The following is a 13,607-nucleotide window of genomic DNA, read 5'->3' as shown; positions in this document are numbered from 1 at the left end:
AGCCCTGGGCCACCAGCCCCGCCCCGCGGCACGCTGCTCTGTCAGCTCCGGGCCGTTACCTCGCTTCTTGGCCTGCAGCACCATCTCCTCGTACTGCTGCCTGTGCCTCTGCGCTTCGTCGGCGGGCTTCGCGGGCAGGTTTCTGCACAGGAAATCATGCATGGGGACTGTTACAAACATTTAATCAAAACAACTGAGGTGGGCCGGCGTGGTAGCCTGGTGGTGAAAGTCCTCGCTTTGCATGTGCCCGGATCCCTTACAGGCGCCAGTTCGTGTCCCACTGCTCCACTTCCCATCCAGCTCCCTGCTTGTGGCCTAGAAAAGCAGTTGAGGACGGCCCAAAGCCTTGGGACCCTGCACCTGCATGGGAGACCTCAAAGAAGCTCCCGGCTCTGGTTTTGGATCAGGTCAGCTCCAGCCATTGTGGCCACTTGGGGAGAGAGTCAGGGATGGAAGATCTTTGTCTCTCCTCTATAAAATCTGACTTTCCAATAAAAAATAAGTAAATCATAAAAAAAAAAAAGGTTGAAGCTGGAAGGGGACACCAAAAGCATTAGCTATTCACAAGTATGAAGCTCACAGACCAGAAAATAAATTTGTTAAGATTCCGCATGTCTTTTATGAACCTCAGAATCTCTCTTCCGAACGCAGAACAAATGCAGCATGCGCTTCGGCCGAACACTAACGACCGTTCCAAATCACACTGGAGACGAACCACCCTTCGCTGTGCCTCTCCACCCCGACAGACTCTGCCGCACCCCAGTGCATTCCTGACAAGCAGCCCCGGCTAACTCCCGCAGCCATGCCTCGCCAGCACAGGCCCTGACACAGACATCTGGCAACACTTCCTGGTCAGGTTTTTCATATTACCTGGGAGCGTGTGTATTGCATGATTTTTAAAATATGCAGCATCTGAAACAATGCCATGTCCCCTTCAAATCCCATCTAAAGAGACAACAACACACAGGCTCCTTCAGCCATTGAGGACTTGAGGGGTCCCAGATTCCTGGAAACGGAGAGCACCCCGCAGTTCACACCTGCAGGGCACCCCAGGACACTTTGCTCCTCACAGACCGAGGGCCCCCTCACGGGGCAGGAACGCTCCCCCTTTTCATGGCTTTTCTAGGACTAAGAAATCACAGAAGATAGAGTCCTTCTGTCGATTTCACCACTTTTATTTTCTCCAACGCTAAGCTTCAGGGACGGTGGAGGCCAACAGGCTCCATGCTTTACGACCCCCTTTTCTGTCCCTTCTCTGCAGTGAGGAACCCTCTATCCCAACTCAGCCCTCGGCCAGCTAGGAGCAGGTGTGATGCAGCGACTGCCGGATGCAACCTCCTTCTTACAGAGCTGCAGGCCCCCAGTCCAAGGGTCACTCACAGCTTGTGTAAAGTGGACCTCAAGACCCAAGGGGCTGGTGTAGGAGCGCTCCTACAGCACCAGTGTGCTCGCCACACAGCACCTTTTCCAGAACAGCTACCCAGGCACCAGAGGGTGCCAACTTACGAGTGTAAACCACCTGAATGGAGAGTCCAGGCTTTCCTGGCCAGCAAAGCTTGCAGGCTAATAACCTGGCAGGCAAGGCCCAGCGGCGTGGCCTAACGGCTAAAGTCCTCGCCTTGAACGCCCCGGGATCCCATATGGGCGCCGGTTCTAATCCCGGCAGCTCCACTTCCCATCCAGCTCCCTGCCTGTGGCCTGGGAAAGCAGTGGAGGACGGCCCAAAGCATTGGGACCCTGCACCCGTATGGGAGACCTGGAAGAGGTTCCTGGTTCCCAGCATCGGATCAGCGCGCACCGGCCGTTGCGGCTCACTTGGGGAGTGAATCATTGGATGGAAGATCTTCCTCTCTGTCTCTCCTCCTCTCTCTGTATATCTGACTTTGTAATAAAAATAAATCTTGAAAAAAAAAAATAACCTGGCAGGCAGTTTGTCAAGTTGGCCATTCGGTATCAAGCAGAGACAAGTGAGTGTGGCCCCGGAAGCAGGGGCCAGGGCGCCTTCTCCCCGCCCCCCGTTCTGACCCTATGCACGCTTCACCAAGGCCAGGCTCCCCAAGCCCCAACCCCTCGCCCCTAAGCCTCACGCTGGTCTGTGCTCGAGGATGAGCGCCGTGGTGGACAGTGGCTCGAAGTCAAGGTTCTTCCTCACATTCTGCTTGGGGGAGGGCGGCCGGCTAGCTCTTCCAGCCTTGTCTTCATATTCCTAGGACAAAGAAAGCAGGGATGACTTTGGGCTAACAACACCCTTCCAAAGCAAGAGGCTCACTTTACCATGCACAGCCCTGCAGTGGCCCCAGGACATCCTGCCAGGCTTCCCTGTGACCTCAAAGGGGGCACTGCAGCTGGGCCACACCTCCTGGGCAGAGGGCACTGACCCCGGCAGTGGGATGGCCTTTGTCAAGAGCCCACATACATGTTTGGGGAGACGGAGAGCTTTGTCTTCTGAACACGCCCCACTGCCACTGATCACCATAAAGAACCCTGCAGACTGGGAGACCATCACTTCAAAGTGCTGACCTGCTTAGCACGGAAACATGGGAGCAGCCAGCCTACCAGCCTGGCCACAAGTCTGTCCCAGAACTGCCACTTCCAAAGCCAAGTCACACCTGGTGAGCCACAGTCCCCGGGATGAGGACAAGCAAACTGCTGCTTCTGAATAATGTGTGCGCCCAGGGCCGGGCTGCGCATGTGCCCTCAGCCTCTGCGTGCCCAAGGTTGGGTTGCGCGTGTGCCCTCAGTCTCGAGCGAGCCCAGCCCCTCTTCCGAAGGTCCTGTAGCGGGCCTGAAACTCTCCGGACCCAGTCCTAAGGCGTGAGGTGTGGCCCTGCAGGCTAGACAGATCCGTGTGCCCAGGGCCGGGCTGCGCGTGTGCCCTCAGCCTCCGTGTGCCCAGGACCGGGCTGCACATGTGCCCTCAGCCTCTATGTGCTGAGGACCAGGCTGCGCGTGTGCCCTCAGCCTCTACGTGCCCAGGACCGGGCTGCACGTGTGCCCCCAGGCTCCGTGCGGCTAGGACTGGGGCCTAGGGCACAGGGTCGGGCCGTGTGCCCAAGGTCTAGGGTACATGGTCAGGACCTAGAGCACAGGGCCTGGTCTGTGCCCTAGACAACCTGTATGACCCAGATCAGGGCTCCATGTGTGACCAGCATCAAGGCTTGGTACTAACCAAGAACATGGCTTAGGGTGCGCCCAGGGGCAGGGCTCAAAGTAGGGCTGAGATCTCAGCAAAACCAACACCAACCCCAGCACTCTCTCGTGCCCACTCCAGGCCAGGCTCTCGGGGCCACACCTCTGGGAGGTCACTGCTGCAGAGGACTCTGTGTGGGGGACGCACGGAGCCACAGCCGTTCCTGGCGAGAGGCCTTCCACACGGTGGTGGCTGTACCCCCAGCCTCCATGGGGCCAGGACCGGGCTGCGCGTGTGGACTCGGCTGAAGTGCTGCTGGTAAAACCTCTGACAAATAGGCCTGAGAGGCTTCCACAAAGCAAGAATTTCCGCAAAGCCAAGGCTCCTATGAGCAGGGAGTGCGTAGGGTGGGGCAGGTCCCGCCCATTGGGGCGGACCAGGTTAGAAGCCTGTAAAATGGGCCCATTACCACATCAGAATGACCTACGCTCCTCAGAAACTGACCAAACAGGCTTGTTGGCTCTCGGACTCAAACATCTTGGCATTGACCCCACACCAGACACACAGCCACTGCTTCACTGGCACCACAAGCCTTGGTGCAGAGACTGGCTGTCACCAGCCTTCGCAGTGAGGGACACTGTGAGACCTGCCGTACCCCACTGGAGCCAGGGACATACAAGGTGCTGCGTGCCTCCTGGGCCCGCCCTGCTGAGTCAGTGGGAGAGCCAAGAGGCGGGGCGCAAGGTGCGCAGGCCGGTGTCTGGTTAGCCCTTTGCGGTTATGCGGGGCCTGGCGTGCATCCTTGTACAGCCAGGGTGACGGGCTTGCCAGGAAGCATCTCACCTCAAGACACAGGCAGCCCGTGCTGGGGCCTGCAGGAGCCCCTCCATGGCAGCCTACTCGAGCGAGCCCAGCCCCTCTTCCGAAGGTCCTGTAGCAGGCCTGAAACTCTCCAGACCCAGTCCTAAGGGGTGAGGTGTAGCCCTGCAGGCTAGACAGATCCGAGAGCAAGCTCCACAGAGCCCTTGCTTGGAATCCCTGGGCCTCCCTTCCTCCTTCACAGGAAGATGGGCAGCTCTACGGGAGATGCTTGGAAAGCCGGCACACCTGAGGGCCGGGAGGCTGGGTGGTGCACACCCCGACCTTCCGGCAACAGCATGAGGCCCAAACACCTAAAGAGGGGCCCTGCAAAGAGCAGGCAGCACAGGCATGAGACGCCAGAGCTAGGGCAGCGAGCACCTGACTGCCGCTTGTCAAGCAGCACGCACACCCGACACGCAGTGCAGGGCCCAGTACCCAGCAGCCCCATGGAGGAGTAGGAGGCTGGCTTGGAGGCCCAGCATAGCATTGTGTAGCTGTATCTCTCATGGAAGAATTCACACTGCACGCACAGACAAGAATCGGAAGCAATTTCGCTGTTCATGCTTAGTCTAAGAAAAGCTTTCAACTGTGACAGAAACTGCACCCTGAATTCAGTGCACCAAGTCAGAGAACGGATGAACACAAACGCTGCCATTTGGCAAGGGGGTTTGGGGCAGTGACTGACACTACTTGGGACCCCCCCACCCCATACCCAGTGGCTGGATGTGGGTCCCAGCTGTGCTCCCAATTCCAGCTCCCTGTGATGGGCAGCCCGGGAGGCAGGGTGTCCGTCGCATATGGCAGGGACCCCGGCTGGGCTGTACAACCCAGCCTTAGGGGAGAGAGCAAGCAGACAGACAGACAGACACACACACACACAGAGGAGGGAGCCAGCAGACAGACACACACATACACACACACACACACACGGGAGGGAGCCAGCAGACAGACAGACACACACACACACACACACACACACACACGGGAGGGAGGGAGCCAGCAGACAGACAGACAGACACACACACACAGAGGAGGGAGCCAGCAGACAGACAGACACACACACACACACACACACACCCATGCCTGGCTTTGGAGGAAGAAGCCAGCAGATACAGACACACACACCCCTGCGCCTGACTGCCCTCTCTGCCTCTCGCCCACTGAGTGAGTAAGCGAACACGTGTGCAGTCACTCCGCTGTGGAGTCCCTTCTGCACCCAGGCACCCAGCAGAGTGTCCCCACGCGGGAGCAAGGCCCGTGCTAAACTTATGGGCTTGGCAGTCAAACACACACACATCGCCCCTCACGCGGCTGCTTCTGTGTCCACCGCAGGCAACAGGGCTTTTGAAGTCCTATTCATGGGTCAGTTTGGATGCTCATGCTGGCATTTAAAAAACAACAACAAAAAAGAATCAAAGAAACCCAAATACTAACACCAAGGCTCCCACTGTCTAAGGGAGCATCTCCAAGCAGCCCGTGGGTCACTGCCTGTGGTAGCACAGCAGGTCAGAGCCCCGGGCCTGGGCAGGGACAGCTCACAGGCAGGGTCCACAGGCAGCCAGGGCGAGGCTGGGGGCCAGGGTCCTGAGCACAGAACACACACACCAGGCAAGGGGCAGAGAGCAGGGGACCACATCGAGCAGAGCAAGCACACGTGTGAAGGGACCACATGAGACCCGCGCCACCAGGAGGAAGACTGGGGGGTACCCTGCACGTGGAGTGGGCGCAGGCGCCTCAGGAAGGCATCTCCTGGGCAGACAGGTCAGGCCACCCAGAGCAGGCTGACTCACGGCTTAGCACATGTTCTTCAAGCGGAGGAAGACGCGACAGCACGTTTTGCTTGGTATCTGACAGTCTCAGTGAGCAGGTGTCTAGAGCTGGGGGACCGCTGGGGGACAGGTCCAGGGAGAGGGAGCCCACAGACGCAGCCACGGCAGGCCTGTCCTCACGGGCAGGAGACACCAGAACTGGGTTTAGGACCTGCAGGTTCAAAGGCCAGGGAAAGCGGAAGCCTGCCTCAACAGGCACTTGTTTCGAAAGGGAGACGGACGGATTGGATTCCAGACCAACAAGCACTCCTGGGATGGAGGCGTCACTGCGCCTCGCACAGTTGTGGCCCTCAAAGGCCCCAGAAGCCCTAGTCCCCCCGAGCCCTGTTCTGGCTCAACAGTCAAAATACACTCAGGTCTACAGTTATCAACACTAGCTTCCTAAAGCACCCCTGGCCGGGTGGGTGTCTGACCCAGTGTTCCGAGCCCATCAGCCACACACCCATGCCCACAGCCCACGCTGCGCTGGTCAGAACCCACAGACGCGGGTTGGAACACGGACACCCCACCCGACGGCGCATGGCCCTTGGCTGTGCTCCGGCTGCCGGCAGCAGGCATACAGCTCCAGCGGCTGTCTGCCGCCCCTCGGGAGGCAGCCTCCAGCTGTGGTGGACATCTGGACAACCAACCAGCAGCTGGAGGTCTCCTGGCTCCTCCTCCTCTCTCACAAAACGACCATAAGTATAACAATGAAATGAAGACACAGTCAGCGGGGTGGGATGGGAAGGCCGGCAATATGGGCAGGCCAGACATGTGGCACCTTCAGAAGGCTGACCAGAGCCCCCGAGGGCTGAGGTGTGGCCAGCAGCCGCAGGCCCCCCACCCACAGCAGCGCCAGTGCCTAGGACTGGGCACCTGGACATACCCTCGCTCTGAGAGCTGAAAGAACGAGGCCCCCAGGCCGGGCACAGTGTCTGACTCCACACGCTGCCACTGGAGTCCAACTGGGAGAGGCGGAGGGAAGCGTGGCCGCAGCGCGCACAGGGGGTGCAGATGCCGCCCCGCAGGGCCCACCTGCTCCCAAGCGAGGCGCGTCCTCTCACCTGCACTGGGCAAGGCGGGCGCTGGCAGACCCTGCCCAGCGGTCAGCTCCCTTGGAAGAGTCAGCACGTGCACACGGAGGGATGGGGCGCTGGGCTCCCGCCCGCGGGGTCCCCGGCACTGCAGTGCCTCCTCCCACCTTGGTCCTCCTTGCCTCCGGAGACAGCAGGCCAGCGCTCCCGGCAAGGGCAGCGGCCCGAAGGCCGTGGTCTCGTACCATCCCCCAGCCCCGCCCCGGAGCTCCGCACACAAGGACACAAAGGAACGCCAGGCGGCCCGGGCTCCCCGGCGGGCACCGGCACTCACCATGAACGCCCGGCTCAGCGCGCAGCCGGCGGCCCCATGCCCCGGCGCCCAGGGCGGCCCAGCTCCAGCCGCGGGCAGCGCGCACGACGCGGGGCGGGGCGCGGCGCCAGGCCGCTCAGCGGCTCGCAGATGCCGCGCGGCCCATCCGCGCTCTCGCTCTCGATGCATTACGCCTGGCTGGCCAGGGCCCCCGGGACGGCCGCGTGGACTCGGGGTGCCCGGGTCCCCCAACACAGGCCTCCACACTGGGAAACGTGCACAATTAAAAACAAAAAAAGGAGATGGGGCACCACAAGCGGCTGGGCCCCCCCGCTCCGGCGCGGGATGGGGCGGCTATGGGGAATTTCGGGGCCAGATGTCAAAGTACACCCCAAAACTGCCTCCTAAAACTCCGCAGGGGATAAGGTGGGAGCATCCCGCAGGGTGTGAGCCTCAATCTCAATTTACAAACAGCAGTAACCTGCTCAGTGTCATGTCATGGATTTGCTAGTTTGTGGCTCTAGAGTCCCGGGCTGACTGGACTGGGGGTGCCCTGTGGCCCCCACTTGTGACACCCACCCAACACAGCGCCAACCAACACACGGAGGGTGGGTACGGAGGGTGGCCGACTCGCATACAGGCACTGCAGAGCCTTGTGGGCTTATGGAAAAGAGTACAGAACTTGTGGAAAACACTCTGAAAGGTCGCCTGGACGGCTGCAAAACTGTGTAACTGAGTCAGAATCAATGAGCTCTTGTAAGTGGCTTTTTATAATATGTCTCAATTAAGCCACTTAAAAAATAAAAACTTCAAAAGGACAAATGAAAAAACCTGCTCAGGTCCCCTATCCAGTCCAGCTGCAGTGGGCAGAAGCCAGGAGCCCAGAATCCCCGGTCTTCCCACTGGGGAGCGGGTCCAAGCAGCAAGCCAGAACTGGAAGCAGGCGGCACCGGAACTGCCACGCCAAGAACTCCTTCCTAAGCCATTCTTAAACAACACAGGAGAGATTGTTTCTAGCAGAAAGGATCAGGGAATGCTTGCTAAGAAAAACTACTCAAAAGTCAGATAGCGGACAACAGGAGGGGGCGTCGGAATGGCACTGTTCATGTCTGCCCTGAGATGACTGCATCCGGCACAGGACTACTCCCCGTGCGGCAAGAGGTTAAAGCCAGGCACCAAGTTACCAGGAAGGGTAACCCCAGACTGCCTTAGGAGTCCGTGGAAATGCAGCCCAGCACCCTACTCATGCTGCGTTACTGCTAGCCTAGGCCGTGCAGGCTCCCAGGATCCGGCGTGACTCCCCCCCCACCGCACACGGAAGGCAGGGAGAAAGTGGAGGAAGCCAAAGCGGGTGGGGGAGAGGCACGGCCGGAAGCCAGCTGCAAACACGGCCAGGTAATTCAGGAGAATGTGTCTTTCTTCTTTGCTCCTCTCGTAATTTGAGAGGCAGAGAGATAAGAGACAAAGTGAGACAAAAACAGAGTTCCCATCCACTGGTTTGCACCCCAGGGGCCCACCATGCTGGCGCCAGGCAGGGCCCCCCAACCACAGCCATCCGCCCAGCCTCCTGCACCAGCAGGCAGGTGGAGCCAGCAGCCAGGGCTGGGCAGCGACCATGAGGCCTCTGCAGGGGGATGCGGCCCAGCCTGTCTTCGCTCTCTGAGCTGCAACTTACTTTCAAAGGACTCAACATTCTAGAAATGGAAAGTGGCAAAATGAACAAAACATGTTCAAAATGTCAAAAATTGCTCCATCGTGGTTGGGTTTTGTGGTGCAGTGAGTTAAGCTGCCACTCAAGACGTTGGCAGCCCATACATCCGAGACCGAATCCCAGCTGTTCTGTTTCTGATCTCGCTCCCTGCTAATGTGTCTGGGAGGGAGTGTCCAAGTACTTGGGCTCCTGCCACCCACGTGGGAGACCCGGATGGAGCTCCAGGCTCCTGGTTTCAGCCTGCCTTAGCCCCAAGACCCAGCTACTGTGGCACCCGGTGAGGAAACTCTGTAGGAAAGACCTCTAAATCTCTCTTTCCCTCTCCCTACACTGCTGCACCTGAGTGGTCACTGTGTCCACCTGCCAGGGCACGGCTCTGGTTTCACGTTAGCCACCACCAGGGTCCTCCGAGAGCGCCCCCCCCGCCGTGAGACCTGCAGCAAGGCCTCTGCCAGGTCCACCGCCTCCAGGCAGGCACCAACACAGAATTACAACACTGCTGCCTCCCGCCCCGCTCCCTCTATGCGGCTGCTGCCTGGATGCACTCTCATGACCCCAGGAGGCCTGCCACGGCTGCTGCCCCAGCAAGGACTCACCCAGCTCCGGCCTCCTTCCGTGCTCGCTCCCTGGGTGCTGCCCCCACCCTGGAGCCATCAGCCACGAGGCCAGCATGGGGGGCTGCCCAGTCTTGCGTTCTCACGTCACGGTCTCTGTGGAACCAGCAGGGTGCCCTGTGAAGCCCAAGCCTGCAGGTGCTCAGAATCCTCCGCCTGGGGAACAGAGACAAGCAAGGACCAGCAGCATGTCTCTGTGCTAGGTGTTCAGCAGAGAAGCCCGGGCAGCTGGGGTGGCTGGCCTGGCCTGGGGGCTCATGGGGACCACTTCCTGGAAGCAATGCCTGGAAGCCACGTACATATGGAGGCACCCAGGCCCCACCTCTCCCCATCTCTAGCACACACCCTGACACACACACCTTAGCAATCAGGAGCCCACCAGTACACTTAAAGTAACATGGGAGGGCCCGGCACAATAGCGTAGCGGTTAAAGTCCTCACCTTGAATGCACCCAGATCCCATATGGTCGCTGGGTCTAATCCCGGCAGCCCTGCTTCCCATCTAGCTCCCTGCTTGTAGACTGGGAAAGCAGTCAAGGATGGTCCAAAGCTTTGGGACCCTGCACCCACGTGGGAGACCTGGAAGAAGCTCCTGGTTCCCGGCTTCGGATCGGCGCGCACCGGCCCGTTGCGGCTCACTTGGGGAGTGAATCATCGGATGGAAGATCTTCCTCCCTGTCTCTCCTCCTCTGTGTATATCCGGCTTTCCAATAATAATAAATAAATCTTAAGAAAAAAAGGTAACATGGGAGAGCTATGCCTTAAGTGTGTGTTGTACACATGTCAAGGCAGTTTGCCAAAATGACCTGCTCATATCCATGGCAGGCTGCAACCTGCAGGCCAGGCTAACAATACGTATTAGCCTGTGATGACAGGCTGGCCTTCACTGAATTTTGACACTTGAGACAACAGCCAGAAGGTGTGCGGGCCACTTCCTCGCCCCTAACCAGCCCTGCATGTCCGAGCTACCCAGAGCTCATCGGGCTTCCGGCATCCCCACTGGCACACTGGGCCACCTGCTTGTTGGCTCTGTGACACTGCCCCTCCGAAGCAGATCCAGCAGGCCACCTGCTGAGACACCTACTGGCAACGGCATTGTGGCCCAGGCCAGCTGACCTCACAGGGGCTGGAAGGCTTCAATGCCTGATCTGAGCAGTTACCTGGTCTGTAACTGCACAAAATACCAGGACTTCACAAATAAAAACCAAATTCTGGAAGAACATTTAAGGACATGGGAAAGCATGGATGTTGCCCCCTGAGTAAGCAAACTGTTCACCACACAGTAAGGTCTGAGGCGTTGACACTCATGATCTATTTCCAAGTCTGGCAGATTTACAGATGAACCATCCACTAGACCAAGTTCTGTCCTAGGCCTGAAGATGACACATCTGCTCCTTGCTTTCCTGAATTTACACTTCACGAGAAGAGAGGGTTACAGGCAGGCTACAAAACAGCCAACAGGCAGACGTTCAAGATGCAGAAAAGATGGGCTGCTTCCACGGCACAGTATGCTAAGCCTCAGCCTGCAGTACTAGCAACCCATAGAAGCACAGGTATGAGTCCCAGCTGCTCCAGCTCTCTGTTTATGGCCTAGGAAAGCGGCGGAGGATGCCCCAGGTCCTTGGGCCCCCTGTACCCACATGGGAGACCCAGAAGCTCCCAGCTCCTGGCTTTAGACTGGCTCAGCTCTGGCCATTGTAGCCATCTGGGGAGTGAACCAATGGATAGAAGATCTCTCCCTCTCTCCTTCGGATTCTGTAACTCTGTGTTTTAAATAAAAACAAATAACTTTAAAACCACAGCTGAAGAGTTCTGAGTGGAAAACACCGGGGAGGTGTGTCCAGACAGGTGGGAGACACAGAGTCAACCAGGACAAGAGGCCAGCCTGGGGGCGAGACGGAGCAGAGACCTGGGGCAGGACGAAGCCGGGTCCCCAGAGCCAGGAGAGTTGGAGAGAGTTGGGAGAGTTGAAGGCCAGGGGAGGTCCTGGCAAGGATGTGTACCTGGCCTGAAGGTGGAGGGGGCAGCGGGCTGAGGTGACCCCACTTCCTGTGTGGAGCAGGGCTAGGCCCTCCCGGGTGATACCACTGCATGCGGAGCTTTGCTCCCTGTACTCTCCTACCACATCTCCTGCACTGACTTTTGAGGAATTCCATTTACTGGAGAGGCAGACACAGAGAGCTCCTGTCTGCCCATGATGGCTCCAGAAGGACTGGCCCAAAGAGCGGGGAGCTTGCTCCAGGACCCCCAGCAAGGTGGCAGGACCCACTACTTGACCCGTCACTTGCCGCCTTCCCGGGAGCTTAGGCAGAGACTGGAGTGGGAAGCATCTTAACCAAATCGTGCCAAAAGCCCACTCCATAACTAAGCTGATTAATTAAAAAATGTTACTCTTAAAGTAGAACAGGGACCAACACTATGGCCTAGTGGGTAAAGCTGCCACGTGCGGTACTGTCATCCTACTGGTTCAACTTGCAGCTGCTCTGCTTCCAGTGCAGGGAGGGCAGCGGAGGATAACCCAAAGCCTTGGGCCCTGCAGCCACGTGGGAGGCTTGGAGGAAACTCCTGACTCCCAGCTTTGGACAGGTTCAGCTCTGGCCATTCTGGCCATTTGGGAAGTGAACCAGAAAATGGAAAGCTCTCCCTCCCTGTCACTCTGAATTTCAAATAAATAAGACACTATTTTTAACAAAAGTACAATGAGGTCAAAAGCAAGTAAGTGGGGCCCGGCGGCGTGGCCTGGCGGCTAAAGTCCTCGCCTTGAACGCCCCGGGATCCCATATAGTCACCGGTTCTAATCCCGGCAGCTCCACTTCCCATCCAGCTCCCTGCTTGTGGCCTGGGAAAGCAGTCGAGGTCAGCCCAAGGCTTTGGGACACTGCACCCGCGTGGGAGACCTGGAAGAGGTTCCTGGTTCCCGGCTTCGGATCGGCGCGCACCGGCCGTTGCGGCTCACTTGGGGAGTGAATCATCGGATGGAAGATCTTCCTCTCTGTCTCTCCTCCTCTCTATATATCCGGCTTTCCAATAATAATAAAATCTTTTAAAAAAAAAAAAAGCAAGTAAGTAAAGCACAGGAGCACCCAAGCTCACATCTCGGGGGGACGTCTGAGGGGACGTCGGGGGGGACGTCGGGGGGGACGTCGGGGGGGACGTCTCAGGGGCCCCGGCGAGCTCTCCCACCCATCTCAGAGCCCCCTGCCTGCCGGCTGGCAGCCCCTACGCCTGCCCTGCTTTTCTCCCAATACTCCCCCCATCTTCCCAGACAGCCTCCTGCTCACCTTGCCAGGCTTCTGCACAGGGGCCCCACCCACGGCCCTCTCCTTTGCCATACACTGGTGAGGCCGCAGCTCAATCTCCAGGCCACAGCCATGCTGCAGTAACAAGAACAGCCTGGCTCCCAGAAGGCCCTCCAAGGCCGCCGGAACACCACATCACGCATCCCTGCTTTGACCAACTATCAGTACAACTTGGGGATCTCGGCAGTGCCCTGGGAGCAGGGTCCTGGTCAGCGAGTCCTGACTAGGTGTGCTCCCTGCACTTTCCGGGTGCCGACAGACAAGCACTGAGCAATGACGAACGCCACCCTCTGGTCAGGGCAGGTGCCCGGGGGCTGCTCTGTCTACACAGTAAGCCCTACAACACGTCCACAGAGCTCCGCCCTAGGTGGCTAACACCGCAGACCTCGGGACGCATCATCGCGGACTATCTGCGTGACTCACATGGAAGTGGAGGGGGAGCCCTGACGGGGCCAACAGAGACAGAGACGCAGGCAGTCGCAAGCGGCAGAGTGCTCGTGGCCTTGACACGCCGGCAGAGTAAGCACCAGCTCAGCCTCTGCAAAGACGGGCCTGCTGCCCCGGTGCCAACCGGAAGGCTCATGTCACACTTTGGAGCCCTAAAACTGCAGAAATAACGCCTGCTGTCTCGAGCACCGGCCCCATGGGAGACCCGTCCAGGTGCCGGAAGCATCGTCTGCGCCTCACTCTTGCCCCAGTTAAGGCGGCTGAGGTGCTCACAAACTCCCGGTCATGGAGAGCTGGTGAGTGGCGGGTGCCATTAGAACTGAGAGCCTCCCACAGGCCATGACCCCAGCATTCCCTTCAGGCAGACCACGCGAGCCCTGGACATAGGCCT

At 58.7% G+C, this 13,607-nt stretch overlaps 1 protein-coding gene across 2 annotated transcripts in view; it reads right to left on the bottom strand.

The window, feature by feature from the left end:
• TBC1D14 (TBC1 domain family member 14) overlaps window positions 1-13,607 on the bottom strand; it is an 83,074-nt gene that overhangs the window by 24,085 nt on the left and 45,382 nt on the right. Inside the window, exons 1-3 of one of the 2 annotated variants that reach the window (XM_058670314.1) lie at window positions 7,168-7,287; window positions 2,088-2,206; window positions 60-142 (exon numbers count right to left, since the gene is read on the bottom strand). In XM_058670314.1, the coding sequence (XP_058526297.1) occupies window positions 60-142; window positions 2,088-2,206; window positions 7,168-7,170 (205 nt within the window). In that variant the 5' untranslated portion in view covers window positions 7,171-7,287. Of the gene's footprint in view, window positions 1-59; window positions 143-2,087; window positions 2,207-7,167; window positions 7,288-13,607 lie in introns of those variants that run through there. The other variant, XM_058670313.1, reaches the window with a different exon arrangement.

The sequence above is a fragment of the Ochotona princeps genome, chromosome 11 (assembly GCF_030435755.1).
Source record: "Ochotona princeps isolate mOchPri1 chromosome 11, mOchPri1.hap1, whole genome shotgun sequence".
NCBI lineage: Eukaryota > Metazoa > Chordata > Mammalia > Lagomorpha > Ochotonidae > Ochotona > Ochotona princeps.
Note: the sequence above shows the minus strand (reverse complement) of the source record. Positions and strands in the feature narration are given on the sequence as shown.